Source organism: Eptatretus burgeri, chromosome 11, assembly GCF_056783735.1.
Source record: "Eptatretus burgeri isolate ZD-2024b chromosome 11, Ebu_testis_v1, whole genome shotgun sequence".
NCBI classification, from domain to species: Eukaryota; Metazoa; Chordata; class Myxini; order Myxiniformes; family Myxinidae; genus Eptatretus; species Eptatretus burgeri.
The window spans coordinates 60,160,017-60,178,629 of record NC_140971.1 but is presented as its reverse complement, the minus strand read 5'-3'; the positions used below and the strand labels follow the sequence as shown (position 1 = coordinate 60,178,629).

Here is an 18,613-nt window from a genome sequence, read left to right as displayed (position 1 = left end):
AAATTTCCTCTCCAAATGGCTTAAACACCAAATTTCCTTCCAATTGTCTTCAGCACCAAATTTCTTCTCCAAATGGATTCAACACCAAATTTCCTCTCCAAATGGCTTCAACACCAAATTTCCTCTCCAAATGGTTTCAACACCAAATTTCTTCTCCAAATGGCTTCAACACCAAATTTCCGCTCCAAATGGCTTCAACACCAAATTTCCTCTCCAAATAGATTCAACACCAAATTTCTTCTCCAAATGGATTCAACACCAAATTTCCTCTCCAAATGGCTTCAGCACCAAATTTCCTCTCCAAATGGCTTCAACACCAAATTTCCTCTCCAAATGGCTTCAGCACCAAATTTCCTCTCCAAATGGCTTCAGCACCAAATTGCCTCATCAAGGGGATTCAGCACCAAAATTCCTCTCCAAATGGCTTCAACACCAAATTTCCTCCAAATGTCTTCAGCAACAAATTTCTTCTCCAAATGGATTCAGCACCAAATTTCTTCCAAATGGCTTCAACACCAAATTTCCTCCAAATTGCTCCAACACAAAATTGCCTCATCAAGTGGTTTCAGCATCAAATAGCATCCTCGTAAGGGAGACAGTACCAATTTGCCTCAGCAAATGGCTTCAGCACCAAGTTTCCTCATCAAAAAGTTGTCTCAGTAAATGGCATTTGCACCAAATTTCCTCAGCAAACTGCTTCAGTCAAATACAGGTATGACGTTGGCAACGAATGGCATTGACACTGAATGGAGTCGGTCCTGAATGGTGTCGGCACCGAATGGCGTCGGCACCAAATGGCGTCGGCACCAAATTGAAAGAACAAATTTCCTCAGCATGAAATTGTGTCGGTCCAATGTTTTTCAGTCCAAAGCTCCCACCTAGTCTGTCTCCGACAGATGCGTGCTCAATCACAGCAGAAGGCATGCCGACTCCATTGGAGTTGCAGGCACGTATGCGGAATGCATAGGACTTTCCCTCCTCAAGATCAAATAAGGCAAGGCGTGGAGACTTGAGTGGCAACTCATCATTCATCCGACACCAACTGGTCGAACCTGCAGCACACTAATGGGACAGGCACACACTTCTGGAATTGGCCTTTTCAAAGTAGTCCACAATTACTGGATGAGGAACAGGCCCAAAAAACAGTCGATGAAAGCTCATTCTTTCGACCAGAATGTCTCTTTGCATGCAATGATACACAACTTTCGTTTCCATTTAAATGGGCAATAAGAAGGGCAAGGATGTCCCTCGGATGAATGTTAAGCTGGGAATCCCATCTGCCAGCATTAGTTTGTGGATGTTAAATATCCCACGGTGTTCTTCCTGAAGAGTAGTCGAGCTATCGTCTTTATACTGGCCAAATTCCAAATTCCTGCCCGAACCTACAGACGGCATTGCCTCAATGGCACAGCGGCGCCCTTGGTCAATGATGCCCCTCGCAGCCTTGTGCTGCAAAGGAAAGAAAACGAGGTAATAAAAGCAAATTTGGCAATTAATTTCATGTTATTAATGAGTATATTTTTGATTAATGACTTGAACAGAAATGGTTTATGTTGCTCTGCCAATTCCCACTTCCCCTCGATATTACACAAAAACAAATTGTCAGGCCAATTATGACCTTAGTCACCGACAAGTCTGAAGACGATAATGGTTCACGAGCGGTATTTGACGATGTAGATTGTTTCAGAAATCAAGGATGAGACAATGTGATAATGTTTGACCAAGTTATAAAAATGATCAGCATGATGTGGTACGAGTGACAGGTTATTAGCTGCAAAATGTCGAAAACCCGGTTTCGTTCAACAACTTTCAAAATTTGACCTTTGCATAACCTTTAAAGGTCACAAAATAATGTTGTGGACATTAAAATAAGGAAACAGGATACGTGCTATAGCTTATTGGAGTTAGTTCGTCGAAGAAGGTCGAAAACCCGGTTCGATTCCCACAACTTTGAAAATTTGACCTTTGTGAACTTTAAAGGTCAAAGGTCAAGGATTATGACCTTTGGTGCAAAACTTCCTCTGGAACATTCCAGGAACAATATAACGTCATATAGGCTATATGGCATTTCACACTCCTCGGATTATCCATACTTCGATTAAATCAGCGTAAAAACAAACTTGAAGGGGGCACCACGGGCAAGGTGTTCGAGATAGAGCAAAATGGTTTGAAGACTTAAGGTGGGGAATGACCTCAAGATTATGCATAAAAAATATTGTCATACGAGCTCTCAAAGTTTGGGCGGTCGTATGATTTTTATGTCAAAATTCGCAATTTTCTAAGTTCGTGACCTTGTGACCTTGACCCTGGGACTAAAATGAAAAATCGAGCTCCGTGTGACTATGCAGGTGCCATTGGGCTAACCAAATACCGAAACCCCTGCCAGATTCGACAAACCCCCTTGGAGAAGATGTAACTTGAAACCAGCTACCCCCTAAAAACACACGTTTTTTGGGCGTGGCTCCACCCATAATGGGCGCACCATGCCCATTCTCAGGAAAACACAACGAGATCATGATATAAACCTCCCACCCAAATTTTATCAGGATCGGATCAAAACCCACGGAGCTATGCTCAGGACAGACAGACAGACAGACAGACACCCATAACGAATATAGTGGTCACTTACTGACTCGTGAACCAATTATGTCATCATCACAAGTAAACTTTAAGAGAGGCTTTTGTTCATGAATAGGTGTTCAGATTTAGCACGGACAGGTTTCAAACGATTACATTCGCAATTTGCATGGAAGGAGACAAAATGGTTCAAAAACAGATCATTGTATTTGTAAGTGCCAATAAAAGAAAGTGGTGTGTGTGGGTACATGTGGGTATACCGTCTTACATTTCTGGACAGCATGTGATTAATTCCGGAAAAAAATCTCATTCATATGTTGTAACTTGGTGATTGGCAGCACTTGGTTATATTTGTCTCGACTGTCTGTCACATGTCCGACATGATGTTGCATAGATAGCGCACTTACCTCTGAGCATTCGAGTCTGGACTTGATTCACGACCGGACTATAAACCACCGGACTGGTGCTTAGCAGGCACCAGTCAACATCACAGAGTTTGCCATCCCTCAGATATGGGCGTAAATCCGGCTGTCCCTTCTGTGAGAATTCGCTGGTGAAAGTTAAACATTCGACTGTGTCGTCAACAAAGAGGAGGTGAGTTTTTGCCGACACCCTGAGCAAATTACAAATTCCTGCTGCAACCAGCTTTGGTCGAAACAAACTTCCCCCTTAGCCGACCGACAAGAAGGTGCGTTTCATTGGGACAATTATAGGATAAGTGGTAGTGTCTGTGATATAAAATAATTACAGATGATTTGACACATTGCACCAGTGGCAAAAGAATGCGAATTTCAATTTTTATTCACTCCTTCCCAAATATTTTATGCTTCACCATTGAAAGTAGCATGCCGAGAAATGGTAACCCCTCATTGTTGTTTTTCTGGGTGTTGCAAATGTCACATCTGCATACGTACTTTGTGAATGACACAAAGGTAGTCCGGATGTTAGTGGAGGGACAAGATTACACAGATGTGGCATATGTCCCACATATCTGGTTTTTCCTCTATCCCACCTCCCAGTTATACACAACCCCTGAATCTTCAATGGGTGAGCCCACGCTCGTTCAGCATATTTGCAGAAGGTGTGAGCTGCACCCCTTGCGCCCCACGTAGGAATAGCATTGTCCTTATAAAAGATGATGGCACAGAAAGCATGTGCTAATTGTGTTTGGCATGGAGCCTGGACCAGCTTCAGTTAGAGCTTGCTGCAATCTGTGGCTAGAAAGTCAACCGCCAGTCCAACGTCGATCTCCGAGCTGCATCTGTGGAGCTCAAGAGTCAAAGTACGGGTCGGGGGCCGTGGAGCAGTGCCTCAGAGGACCGCTTGGCATGGCATACAATCAACTCAAGGTCTTGTTCCAGAAAGTGAGCAGGACAGCTGCAGGGCACTGCATTTGACAGCGGGTTTCGTGCAAAGAAAGCCTGTCGTGCGTCAGTGCCTGCCCACGATCTGCTGGCACGATCACCACCACCAGTGGTTATCCATGCCATTTAATTTTTGCCCCAGCAATGTTACTTTACTTGTTGTGGCTTCTAACCACCATTCCTGACCCAGCCCTCTGTTGTATAAGTGTCTGTAGGCAGCATAGATCGAGGGATTTTTTTTGTTTGTTTGTTTTTACTTTTTTGAAAAGTGTGCGTTTCTAATATGTCCTCTTTTGAGGCTTCCAACAGCATTTGTGCCTCGTTTACCTCTGAGAGCAAATAATTAGAGATATGCAACTTATTGCATCTCCATAACCATCATCATTAAAATATTTAAAGTCGCATGAGCGAGCTGCCTATTGGCATTTGGCGGAAGACCTGCCAGGTCATGATGGCAGTTGGAAATAGGCAGGAGAATTGGAGGGAATGTATGGATGAGTGAGGGTTCGAGTCTGGAGAATTGAGGGGAGGGGTTAATTGTGCCGATATGGAAGGGGAAGGGCAACAGTCACGATCTGGGGAAATACAGGTGCATTACACTCCAAAGTCATGCAATGAAGGTGCTGGAGATGATTTTGGATGAGGGGTAAGGAAGAGTGTGCAGATCGAGATTGGAGAAGAGCAGCACAGGTTGAAAAAGGGTAGGGGGATGATGGATGGGATGTTCGCTTGAGACAGCTGGTGGAGAAGAGGTTGGAGGTGCAAAGTGAGAAGGCATTGGGATTTGTGGACCTGGAGAAGGCCTATGACATTGTCCCAAGAAAGATGGTGATGGCAACACTGAGATGGATGGGAGTGCCAGAAGCAGAAGTTAGGTTGGTGGAAGGGATGTACAAGGGAACGAAGGGAAGAGTTTTGGCTGGTCCTGGAGGAGTTCAGTGTGGACATTGGTTTGAGGCAGGGAAGCGCTCTCAGCCCACTCAAGTTTATCATGGTGATGGAGCTGGTAAGCAGGAAGGTGAACTTGAGGGGTAGTATGGGGAGGATGCTGTATGCGGACCATCTGACTGTTGTGGTAGAGAATGGGAGGGAGGTACTATGTACTATGAGAGGAGGTACTATATACAGGAGGTACTATGGGAGTGGAAAGAGACATTTGAGAAACATGGGCTGAAGATGAGGATGGAGAAGACTGAAGTGATGTGGGTTGAGAAGCCGAGAAAATAAATGAATTTCAGGTTAGAGGGGAAGGAGATGAGGCAGGTAAATAGGTTTGAGTATCTCGGAGAAGCAGTGACCAGGGATAGTAGGTCCAAGGCAGAAGCATGGAGGAGGATTGAGCTGGGTACGAATGCATGGGGGAGGGTGGAGGGAGCAATGGCAGACAGAAACATATCAGGAAAATTAAAAGGGAAGCTTCTGATATGTGCAATGCCAATCTACCTTTACAGACTGGAGACGGTGGCACTGTCAGAGAGACAACAACAGAGGCTGCAGGTTTGTGAGAACAACTGTGTCAGGAGGATTGGGGGAATGAAGAGGGTGGACAGAAGGAGGATGGATGAACTGAGGAAGGAAAGTAGATTGCCGATGAGCTTGACGAGGAGATTGGTGAAATGCTGGCTGAGATGGGCTGGACACTTGGTGTGGATGGGGGAAGAGAGAATGGCAAAGAGAGAGAAAAGATTGTGGGAGCGAGGTAGCAGGAAAAGAGGTAGACCACGGTTGAGGTGGCAGGATTGTGTGAGGAAGGATATCCGTAGGGTAGGGGTGTTTGTAGAGTGGAGGGAGTTAGCTGAGGACAGAGGGAGGTGGAGAAATATTGGGGTCAAGGCAGGGCAGAAGTGTGGTGCCTTCTGACTTCACTCCAAATTTAGGGAAGAGACGGAGGAGAACAAAATTGAGCAATATCAGTGCCCCACTCCCACTGCCGATGTGGCCTATGACCATTCAGAAATCTTTGGGCTAAAGCCCAGTGTGGATGTTCGAGACAAACACAGACAAAGACAGCCAGATAGACACGCACGCACACACACGCACACACGCACACGCACGCACACGCACGCACACGCGCACACACACACACACACACACACACACACACACACACACACACACACACACACACACACCTGGGGGAGTGGGGAATATTTTCCCCACCTGACTATAATAATAATAATAATCATAATATTAATAATAACAATTAATAATTGTGATTATCATATTAAGTATAAAACTGCTGCACCTTTTCCACGTAGTACATCAAACCCTCATTTCCTCGAAACTCTGGGGGCTTCCATGCGAGTACAATGTAGTTCTTTGTAGCTTCGAGGATCCGTAGATCAGTTGGCGCTCCAGGTATCCTGCCCTCTGATAAAATTCATTTTAGTGGAAATACTCCATTACAGAGCGCGAAAAGCAATTTTTAAAAAGCACCAAGTACAAATGTAAATACATCAAATAGATTACACGTCAAATATACTCCTGAAATGCCATCAAGACCATTGTAGCAAAATAGTGTGGATATATATATATATATATATATATATATATATATATATATATATATATATATATATATATATATATATATATATATATATATATATATATATATATATATATATATATATATATATATATATATATATATATATATATATATATATATATATATATATATATATATATATATATATATATATATATATATATATATATATATATATATATATATATATATATATATATATATATATATATATATATATATATATATATATATATGTATATATGTATATATGTATATATGTATATATATATATATATATATATATATATATATATATATATATATATATATATATATATATATGTATATATATGTATATATATATATATATATATATATATATATATATATATATATATATATATATTTGCAGGAAGTAGTGGATGTTGGGGTTTGGGGGGGGGGGGTAAAAAAGAGGAAAATTTAATCCGAGATTAAGAATAGAAGGAAGGATGGTAGAAAATATGCACTGATAAAACTGAGGTTTAAGGGTGTGTGGGATTAATGGGGAAGAAGAGAGAAAGAGTTTTAGAAGAGACAATAATCGGGGGGGGGGGGGGAGGGGGAGGAATGGAGATATATGGAGCATATGGGGGAGGGAGAGGAGAGTTGTTCCAAATCTGCCATGTTTACATTTGGTCTTTTCTGGCAAAGGAAACAACAAATCTCTCAGGGTGACAAAAAGGACAAATGTTAGCTATGGATGTATGAGAGCTGTAACTTGATTATTTGATAAGAGGATGTATGGGAGAATTGTTGGAAAAAAAAACCCGGTATCTCTTTAACAACCACAAAGCTGAGCAATGGTTCCTGATTTATGACCTCAGCCACTGCATAGTTTTCAGTAATGGCACTTGGCCTTTGACCCCATTTGTTCCAGCTGCTCATATGAAGTTAGAGGGCATTATATTTCTTCTGATGGAACTACACCAGATGGTGAGTTGAAAAAATAACTGTTTCTAATCGAATTGAATAATCATGGTTGAAGGAGAAGCTCGGCGGTATTGTGCCCACCTGTCCAGCTCTGCACTGCTCGGTTTGATTACATGTGGAGCCAGCCAAGACTAAAAATTGCTGCTCTGGTGCTGTGTTTATTGAGAATGGCACAGCATGACGCAAATCATTGGCCTGGGTTTGCCAAAAATGATCTTCTCAGTTCATATCTCAAGTTACCAGGAATCGAATCCCATATATTGTCTTAATCTCTCATAAGTTATGTGCTCAAATGAGAATGCAACAAACAAACCAGCTGTTTGTCAGCCCCAATTACATGTACAACTAGAACGGCACTCGGTAGAGCGCGTACCTCTGCCAAGATGAACAGTTTACGTTTTGTATCCTACTGAGGCCATATCTGGATCCGGACCTCAACCAAATTCAAATTGGTCTATTCTTGTCACCTCCCCAACTCATCCACCTAGTTATATTGTAACTCGTCCACAGCTTTTTTGAAATATCATGCTATGCAGTATATCGGTTTTAGCCCTGTCACTCAAAGGTGAAGAATCACTTAAAAAATTCTCGGATCTGGATTCAGATGTTCACTAAAATCTAATCTTTTCGTCTTTGTCACGCACACAACCTGTCCACCAAATTTCCTCTGAATCAATCCACAATTTTTTTGAGATATGCTGTTCACATCTAACAAATAGACAGACAGGGGTAAAAACGTAACCTCCATCCACCTTTGGTGGTGGAGTTATAAATAAAACAAGAGCGCAAGTGAGCACAATGTACGCCCGAACAAGAAGGTATATACAGAATTGTGCTACGACATGGAAAACAGCATCCTGGTTGCCATGGCAACCACTTTAGATGACGAACGTATGTCGCGACATACCATCTCCACAGTCTGTACCTATGTACCAAATATGAAACGTGAAAGTTGAAAACTTTGGGAGTTAGAGTTCGGACAGGAATGGACGGACAGACAGACAGACAGACAGACAGACGGACGGACGGACGGACGGAATGACATAATACGCCCTGATATATATATATATATATATATATATATATATATATATATATATATATATATATATATATATATATATATATATATATATATATATATCAGGTGTATAAAAACGAAATATTGTTCTATTTTACCAAGACTAACTATCTGAACCAATATGATGGCTTTTCTGCAAGTTTCAATTTCCTTGTCTGTCATCTAATTGGAAAAAAAACACTTTTCAATGTGAAGGAATTGATAAACCAAAATACAAGACAGAGCATTTAACAATGTAAGGCCCTCCAGAGTATTTGTCTCAGCGACCTCTTTCATGTACCAAAAGGTCTACATCAAAATAGGTCACCCGAGGGGCCATATTAAAGTAGATCTGCGTGCAAACTCGCAGACACACACACTGACACACAACTGATTGCAAAAGCCTCTATTGTCCCTTCCAGGACGGGCAAGGAAAATTACCTTCTGGCTCTTCTTCTGTGACAATAATTTGTCCGGTCCAAGGTGCAATGGAGATATCTTTCAGGAAACAGGGAACAGAATCATCATCATTCAGATGTTATAAATTTTAAAAAATATGATGCAGACCTTCTTGTCCTAACACGGAGAAAATTATCAGCTTGCATCGTCCCACTGTAGTCAAGGAGTTAACCCATATACGCAGCCCAAATCATTGCAGGTGAATGTATGCATCACTTTTCATGAATGTATGCATCACTTTTCATGTTGTCTGATGGATCTATAGAAGCGATGGGGGCAGAAACACGTGAAGGGTGGCTAATGCCAGAGCTGTTGACTGCCCGCACACGGAACTCGTACGAGCGGCCTTCAACCAGCCCCGTGATGGGGTATCGTGCAAATTTCACAGGTGTGTCATTACACTGGAGCCAATGGTCGGTGCCGACTTCCCTTCTGTTAGGGAAACAGAAGATGGGGGAACACAAATTATTTTGCTCATCCAAGCACCAATATCCATGGTCGGTTTGGAAAATGTAACTTAAAGTGAAATTCAACTCAAATATCAAAAACGGAGTCACGACATCTTATCATTCGATAATTTGCTACGTTACGTCCTTCAAAGAGAAGCTGCAATGCACCATGAAGCAGTTAATGTCACTTCGTGAAATTTCCCTGTAATGTATGTGGAAGCAGCCACGTCGTGCCTTTGCAGGTCTCTGTCAGTGAAAATCAGTGGCAAATTACACTAATTTCGCTCAGCATCCATGTTAGCCAATCACCGATTATCACACACAAAGTTGCATATTTCAATTTTGGATATGAAAGAAACTTTAATAACACTGCTTGACATCTCAAAAATCAAGCTTCAATGCATCAAATCGGTTACACTGATGAAAAAAATAAAACAGAACTATATTACAGTCGAAGATTGAGCTTTCCAGGTAAATTGAAGAGGGTGAAAAATTTCACGCCGCAACATACGCAAACCTATCGGCCTGTTCCCTGCTGGCACTGCCAGTACAAGCTAATAAAAATCCACAGCCTCATTCCTGCAGGTAAGTGAGTTACATGGTTGGAAGGACATCTGCGAAGCTACACTGATGTAAAAAAAAAAATTCCTTAATTACGAGACCGTCAAACAGGGAGACATCCGTACTCCATTATGTTGGCAGTAATGTGATTATGCTGTGCAGAAGAGCACAGAGCCTTGAAGTCTGTATTATTACGACAGACTTTCTTACTTGTCAATGAAATATCCAATGATGGTGCTGCCTCCATTGTCACTGGGCTGCTTCCAGGAGATGATTACATAATCCTTATTCACTTCACAGTACTCCACATCCAGAGGAGCACCTGGCTTTCCCATCAACTCCGCATCTTTGAGAAAAGAGCAAAAAGTTACTTGAAGAGGCTGTAACTTTGTGAAAGCTCACGAGTATGTATGAAATGTCATATTTTTACAAATAACTCCAACGCGACCAGAATAGATGATTTCACATCCTCCTGTAAGAGTGTAATATGTGGCTTTATGGAATTGTTGCAATCAATGTGCACCGGATACAACCCAAATATATAATAAGCTGCTCATTATGTTGCTGTGAATGCAGAGGATGCTCGACTCTGATTCAATGAAAACCACGAACGGCATTCGGTTGGAGCACAGGCATGCCGTCAGGCTGAGCAGTTTACGTTCTGTATCTTAGATAACAGAAAACATCACCTTAGTCCATCTTCTTTGGCAGAGGTAAAATAAAATAAAAATGATCGAGTCTTATGATGAACTCCATTTCCCACTATTTCCCACTATCCCACATTGATCCCACTATTTCGGATGAAATGGTTCAGTTGTTCGAGAAACTTCACGAATCAATGGACCTCAAATGCGCGGTGCATCGACGGCCAAGGATGGAGTAATTGTCTGGGGTTTGTTCAACTTACAAACTGCAGGATCACTCATCCTACTGCAAAGCTAGATCACATGTAGGGTATCTGCAAAACATAGCTGAGCAGGTTTTTTTTTTTAATACAAATTTGAGACTCATTGAAGAGTCAGGTGACCGAAGGTTAAAAGGGTAACGCAATGGCAGAGGGGCAGTGTCACCATGGTTGGATACAACAAGGGAATGAACTTGCAGCAAAAGAGGAAAGGAAAGCAGGGAAGGAAACACAGTAACCTTCAAGTTAGAGGGTAGAGTGAGGTAATGCTAATGGGGATAGAAAATAATTATGGGTAGGGAGGAGGGATGACAGGGTGAGATTTTCCAGGAATTAAAGACATACAGTCAGGCTGAACAGTTTACGTTCAGTTGTTATGTTTATGTTCAGATGAACAAAAATGTTATGGTTATCTGATCAGCATCCAATCAATTCCACATCAGCAGAGTCAGGCAGCTCCTGCGTGCCTGTCAGTGAGATGGGGGGAATTGTATGGCACAATATGACCCCATGGCAGTGTTCTGGACCCTGTTCTATTCCTAATCTTCATCGCCAATCTCTCTGACGTGAAAATCCTGCTTTTATCTTTTTGCTGATGATTCCACCCTCTGCTGTAACATCCTTCATCCTTCAGATAGGCAGGTAGCAGCCACTTCCCTCTCTGCAGATCTTGATCGCATCACAAACAGGGCAAACACTTGGAATATGTCTTTCAATCCTGACAACACTCACACTCTCATTCTCTCTCTCCAAAAGAACCATCTCACAAAACCTCCCATCTCACAAAATCTCCCATTTACTTTCTTCGCAATAATCTTGAAAAAGTTCAGTCGCTCAACCTTCTGGGCCTCACTCTCAGCTACGACCTTTCTTGGGTAATCCACACTTATAAGTTGGCCTCCAAAGCCAGACTGGATATCCTCTACTGTGCAAAGTCCTTCCTTGGCACACCTGAACTCTTATCCACCTACAAGGTCTTCCTCTGAGGCTTGATGGAGTACTGCTCTCCGCTGTGGTCTGGCAATCCTGCCTTAATACCTTGATCATGCTCAGCTTGATGCAGTGGACACCATGACCTCCAAGATCATTGGAATCTCCCGCGATAAAGTAGAGTCTATGGGCCTATCACGTTCACATTGCAGATAGGTCGGTGGTCTCTTTGTCTTTTCCTGCCTCTTTTCTGGTCTTGCTCCCTCTGTGCACTATCCCACCTCCTCCCCCACCCTCCCCATGTTTTTTCAGGGTGCACACAGTCTGATAGCAACCCCTTTCTGGTGAAATGACATAAATCCAGAATCACTGTTCACCTCCACTCAATCGTTCGTCGCTTTTTACGCCTATGGAACCAACTTCCACATTCTCTTCAATCTCATTCTTCCCTCCAGGTCTTCAAGACAGCTGTTCACCACCATTTCAGATGGTGGCTAACAGCTGTGCCCTATCCAAAATCATGATATTTTCCACCTCCATTAACCCTCACCAAGCTCACCTCTTTCCATGTTTCCAGTTTTTCCTTCCTGAGAGTCTGCTTCTGTATCCATCTTGTCCACCCCATGTGTCCTCATCTCCCAAACATTCTTCCTGACATCCCTTGTTTGGCCAAATCTCCCTCTATTTTGTCTTTCAACCCTGCTCTTGGTGTGTTCCCCCCTCCCCTTCTCTTTCTCCTGTTCCTTTTGTTCTGTTACCTCCTGATCTGTTCTATGTTCTCGCTCCTCCAGGAGCTTCAATTAGGTATAAATAAATAAATACCTTTTGCCATGCCTCTCGCCCACTACCCGCGACTGCCTCATGATAGCAACTTTTATTTCATAGATTCCACCATCGAGGCATACTTAAGAAGAAGAACTAATCACCTCTTTTCCAACTATATAGTCCTGCCTCATTCAGCCGTTCATCATAGCTTAGTCTAGCTATCCCTGTAATCAATGTAGTCACTCTACGCTGAACCCTCCCTATGGCAGCTACGTCCGATGTGGTGATCAAACCTTCACACAATATTCGAGGCGAGGCCTCACTGTATTCCTGTACACTGCAGTACTTCTTTTGACTTTATCAGCCCACAAATACAAGCGAAAATTCCAAGAGCTTTACTTATAGCTGCCTGGCATTATTTTGTCTGCTTAACTCATCACCTTTCAGACATGAGAGAACATTGTATCAGGATTCATTGTGTTTACCACAATATCACTCAGTATTCCTTTCTTTGTTCTGCCATTGTGGACAAATGTGATGAAACATAATACATGGTACATTCTGTCAATATTTTGGCCAGTGATGCAATCGTCAATAGTGAAACAAATCAGACCATGCTATCAACAGTATTTTTTCACAACACAACATTATTATTCAGTCTACAATGACCAGGAAGAGAAGATAAATGAGAATCCTTCCAAAAACGTTTTGCCAAACTGCAGGTGCAAAAGGAAAAGAGTGCACATTGTTGTGAGTTGTACCGCGGACAAAGACGTAGGCGCTGTGTTCCTCCCATCGACGCCCGGCTCGTGCCCGGAGGGTGTAGAGACCTTCATCTTCCTTGTTAACATGAGAGAGGGTGAGTGTAGCCTGACCTTCACTCCAAACCATATTCACCCACTTGTCAGGATGCAGTTGCTTCCCTATGTCAGAAAATAAATACATATTGTCATTTACAGTTCTCTGGTCAGTGCTCTGTCCAAAGGCATATTAAGTGTAGATTACGTGGTCTCATGGCAAGCACTACACTGGATGGTTTGCTTTTGCCTCTCTAGCGATAATTAGGACAAAGATTTGGGATTTGTTCAGGGTGCTGGCGATAACTTAACGACTCATCACCAAAGACACCTTTAAACGTCCACCAACTGATGCTAGTAGACAGGTCTTCAGCAAAACGTCTATCTGAGGGACGGTGCACTTTATGATGCAACACACAGACTATGAGGAAACACTCCTACTTTGTAATTTGGTTTGGAATCAAACCCAGGCGAGACAGCTCAAAGGCAAGTTCTGCAACCATCATCCTATTCCTATAACACCATTTATTCTTAAAGGCCCAGTCACACCTTGACGTTTTAGCCAGCTTATGCCGATTTTTGAAAAATTTGTCTAAAACGCTGGCACACGCCGAATATGTTATGGGTAAGTTTTGTAAACATTGAGAGCACGCTGAAAAACACTGCCATATGTCGTAGTACGCTGGCTTTCATCGTTGTACTTTGCGGTTGTCCTCAAATTTTCCATGCTTGAAATTTTACGACTTATGCCAGCGTATGACTCATACGTTCCGCTACGCTGGCCATAAGTTGTAGGCATGCTACGCGAACGTTGACACACGTCGACACACGTTACTTGTAAGTTACTCATAAATCGAAACACGGCAAGGTAATGGTTTGCGTCAGTGTTCCAGACTCCCTGGTTTTTTTTTTCTTTGGTAAGGCCCGGTCACACCTTGACGTTTTAGCCAACGTATGCCGATTTTTTAATTATTTTTCTAAAACGCTGGCACACGTTGAATACGTTATGGGTAAGTTTTGATAACATTGAGAGCACGCTGAAAAACACTGCCATACGTCGTTGTACGTTGGCTTTAAACGTTGTACTTTTTGGTTGTCCTCAAATTTTTTCATGCTTGAAATTTCACGACGTATACCGGCGTATGACTCACACGTTCCGCTACGCTGGCCACAAGTTGTATGCATGGTCTGCGATCGTTGACAGACATAAACACATGCTACTTGTAAGTTAATCATAAGTTGAGACATGCCGAGGTAATGTTTAGCATACCCGAAACTTATTTCTAACCTATGATTAACGTGTTGTTGGCACGTTACGTGATCGTTGCCACACATCGACAGACGTTACTTTTAAGTTACTCATAGGCTGAAAGACGTCGGTATAATGGATCGTCCTTGCGTCAGCGTCCACGGCCACGGCCAGGACACTTATTTGCAGCATTCTTCAAACTTTTCTTCGGCATGACGAGGATGTTCACACTTCGATGTTGAGCTTGGCTATGATTCCAATTGTCCATCGGCAGCGTCTATTTAAAATAGTCGAGTTTGAGCGTTTTAACACGTTCAGAAGAAACGCTTCAAATTTCCAAACGCCAGCGTCAAAAAACAAAGGCGAGTGACAGCAATTTAAATTGTTCATTGTAAACAATGAAAATAGCTGAGTGGTACCGTTTAAAAGTCGTTGAGTGTCAAAAAAATCCAATTGTTGAGCGTAAGCGTCTACTTTCAATAGTGGAGATGCAGCCATTTAAATCGTTGAGTGGCAGCCTATGAACCTACCCGTGGACACGCGGACGCAAGGAGGATCCATCATAACCCACACCTTCCCCCTCACACTCACCTACTACTGCCAACATGAACAAACTACTACTAATACTAATACTAATACTAATACTGATTCTGATACTGATACTGATACTGATACTGATACTGATACTGATACTGATACTGATACTGCTGACATGGACATCGACTCAAAAAGGAACTCGAAAACACTGTTGGGTTCCCCTTTTATGAGCAGCATTTTTATATACCAATTCCCAAAACTGCTGGGAACACGTCTTTATATGGCAGTTGTAAGCTAGAAACACGTTCATTTTTTTTTTGTCGACCGGAAGACGTCATTGGAATACGTCTAACATACGTCGATGTGTGTTGGGACTACGTAAAGAATTGGTTCAAAGCACGTCAAACACAAGTTAGAAATAAGTTTCGCATAAAAAAGACATTACCGCGACGTGTTTCGACTTATGAGTAGCTTATAAGTAGCGTTTGTGGACGTGTGTAAGCATCCACATATCGTGTGTAAAACTTATCCCCATCACATGCGGAACGTGTGTCATACGCCGAGTACGTCGTAAAATTTTGAACATGTTTAAAATTTCTTGATGTACTCTACTTACTACGACGTATGATAGCGTACTTTAGCGTTCTACTCACGTATACCAAACTTACTCATACCGTATTTGACGTGCCCCAACGTTTTAGACACATTTTTCTTAGGTCGGCATACGCTGGCAAGATCGCCAAGGTGTGACCGCGATGTTGACACTTCCATTTCTACGGCAGTTATTATTCGAATCGTTGTGCGTCAGCCTTTTAATAGGTTACGTCACGACATCGTCGGCGATGCGTGCAATGCGCTATGCCGAAGTTAGACTATCGTTGGGCATCGGTTGTGTAGGCCGACAACAGGTTCAGCATTCGTTGGTATAAGTTATCTATAACACAACGAAACGTTCTGTGTCCATTACTAATATGTTATGCATACGACCAACTCGTTATGAATACGTCCGAATCTTAAAAAAAAACATCAAAAGTTCAACGTCAGCCAGCGTTTTACATACATTTTGATACGTTGCCATTGCTGGCTAAAACATCAAGGTGTGACTGGGCCTTAAACTGGGGAAAATAAATAATCTGCAGAGTTAAGTACTGTATATGTATGTGTGTGCACATATATATATATATATATATATATATATATATATATATATATATATATATATATATATATATATATATACAAACATACATACATTACTTTGATGAAGCAATTCCTGTGCAAGATTCTATCAACATCAATTCTATAAAGCAGGTTGGAAGAAAAAATACGAATCTTACAATAATACAAACTTGTTGGTGTAAAAGAAATAAAGTTGGTTAGATGGAAATGTGCATAATTCTGCATCATCTTCCGCAGGAGCAGACAGAAATGTAAAAAGGGAATTAAATCCTTGAGCGTTGCACACTTTTCACATCACCATTATAATCCCCATTGTTACAAACACCCCCATCTTATTTAAGTACTTCTTAAAACTTACTCTTACAAAGCCCACAGACACAATTAAGTGACTGTCAAAGGCAGGTTGCATCTATTTTGAACTTTGGATTTTCCTTCCATACGCTGACGAGAAACCAATTCCGTTGACTTCAGTGTAATAACATGAATCAAAGTTGGAATCCGTTCGCTTTCTCAGGCTATTCAAGCAAGTTCTGTGCAAATCGTCACTTTTCACTCTCCTATAAGTGGAAGTTATGTGGAATGAGCAAACTGCTCGGTGTGAAACCACGATAAACGAAGTGTGCTCTCAAGATGAGTGAATCCCGAATTGTATTCACAGATATTCTTTTTATTTTGAAGGAGGCCGGAGGGGGAGCTGTTAGTGTCATCCATTTGCTTTGTGCATGTTGTTGAAACGTTACATTGTTCAGTTCTGAATACAAAGCTGCTGAAGGAGCCATGGGGTGCCTAATTTCCCAATTGATGTGGATTTGAAAAGTTAGTGGGAGCAGTCTGGACATGTGAAACGAGCAAACTTCAGGGACAGAACATTTGACTCAACGCTGAAATTAGGACAGCCATTTTATTCAAATTGGGGGATCAAGACTAAAACCATTGTTGAAACCCATGTCTGTCCAAATCCAGCATGAACCCCACATTCCTGTCCAATCTGAATCCCTGAGAATGACAAAAACAGCATTATCATAGTTGGCTGCAGACTGGGTGGGCATCCTTCATTAATCCAAAGAAATTTCCTTTCCTTGGAAAATCAGAGCTACTCGCAATCTGCAAGGCCTTTGTCTATAGCTCAATCAAGTACTGCTCTTCACTATGGACTGGCACTCCAGCATCAAATCTGTCTCTCCTGAATTCTGTGGAATCTATAAAGTTTTCAAAATTATTGGAATCTCCAGTGATAAGGCTGAAGGACAGGGTCTGTTGCTTTCATGTCACAAAGCAGATCAGTGGTCTTTATGTTATTTTAATGGTTATGGTGGCAGGCTTGGGATACAGGGTCCCAAATTCAAATCTTGCTTGTCTTTGAATTAATACCAGGTGGGGTTGACTCAACCTGTCATCCTTCTGAGGTTGGCAAACTTAGTGCCAGCTTTCTGGGATGATTGAGCCATTCGAGTATCCTGCGTCGGAGTAATGACCTGTCCAGGATTGTGCCCAACAGCCCAGGAGACTGCTTCGGCAGCACCGACGCTCTGCACAGAGTATGGTCCCAATGGATGGATGGAATTGCTCGCAGGCGAGAAAAAAAACAACTGACAAGCATGTTTGAATGTACGTTTGATGATTATAGAATCAAAAACAGCTTGGCCAATCTCTACCAAATTTTGTGTACTTGATCAAGATCAGATCATGGGCATTAAATAAATTACACCCTCAGCCCCCCTCCCCCATGAGTGTGGGGAGATGACTTGCGATTTTCGCCTGTACACGTGGAATAGTTAAAGTGATTTAACCACTGACCCCTGCCAGAGGGAGGGGGTATTGAGAATGGGGAAATGTTGCCAATTCTGAAAACGAATACTCTCACTCCCGAGTGAGCTGGTATTACTCGTTGTGGAAATGCCTGATGGAGATGTTGATCCATCCCTATCTTCCATAATGTCTTATTCTCCAAAAAAAAAAAAAAAACCCAGGGGAAATACATAAACAAACAAACAAATTTCTCTGATTTGAATTTACGCCATTCCATATGATCTTGGAACAAATCTCTTTGTATTGGCAAGAGGAGCCTGTATTTATGAAAGCTTGTACAGACAATTTCAATGTGGCAAAAGGTTTTCCAATTTTTTTTCTCCAAAAACGTAACATATGATGGCTCTCCTCAAATGACATAGGATGAGTAGGTTAGCTCAAACACACAATGCTCTGAAGATGAGAGTGAGATACTCTGGGAAGATGAACTTTTTTTAGGAAGATGAGGTCAATGCAAACCAAGCTTTG

The 18,613-nt window shown here is 41.9% G+C and overlaps 1 protein-coding gene across 2 annotated transcripts in view; it reads right to left on the bottom strand.

Moving 5' to 3' along the window:
* MYOM1 (myomesin 1) overlaps positions 1–18,613 on the bottom strand; it is a 160,929-nt gene that overhangs the window by 62,648 nt on the left and 79,668 nt on the right. For both annotated transcript variants that reach the window (XM_085846647.1, XM_085846648.1), the window contains 6 exons: positions 13,336–13,497; positions 10,186–10,321; positions 9,204–9,397; positions 8,948–9,004; positions 6,187–6,311; positions 879–1,062 (listed from right to left, as the gene is read on the bottom strand). In XM_085846647.1, the coding sequence (XP_085702773.1) occupies positions 879–1,062; positions 6,187–6,311; positions 8,948–9,004; positions 9,204–9,397; positions 10,186–10,321; positions 13,336–13,497 (858 nt within the window). The remainder of the gene's footprint in view (positions 1–878; positions 1,063–6,186; positions 6,312–8,947; positions 9,005–9,203; positions 9,398–10,185; positions 10,322–13,335; positions 13,498–18,613) is intronic.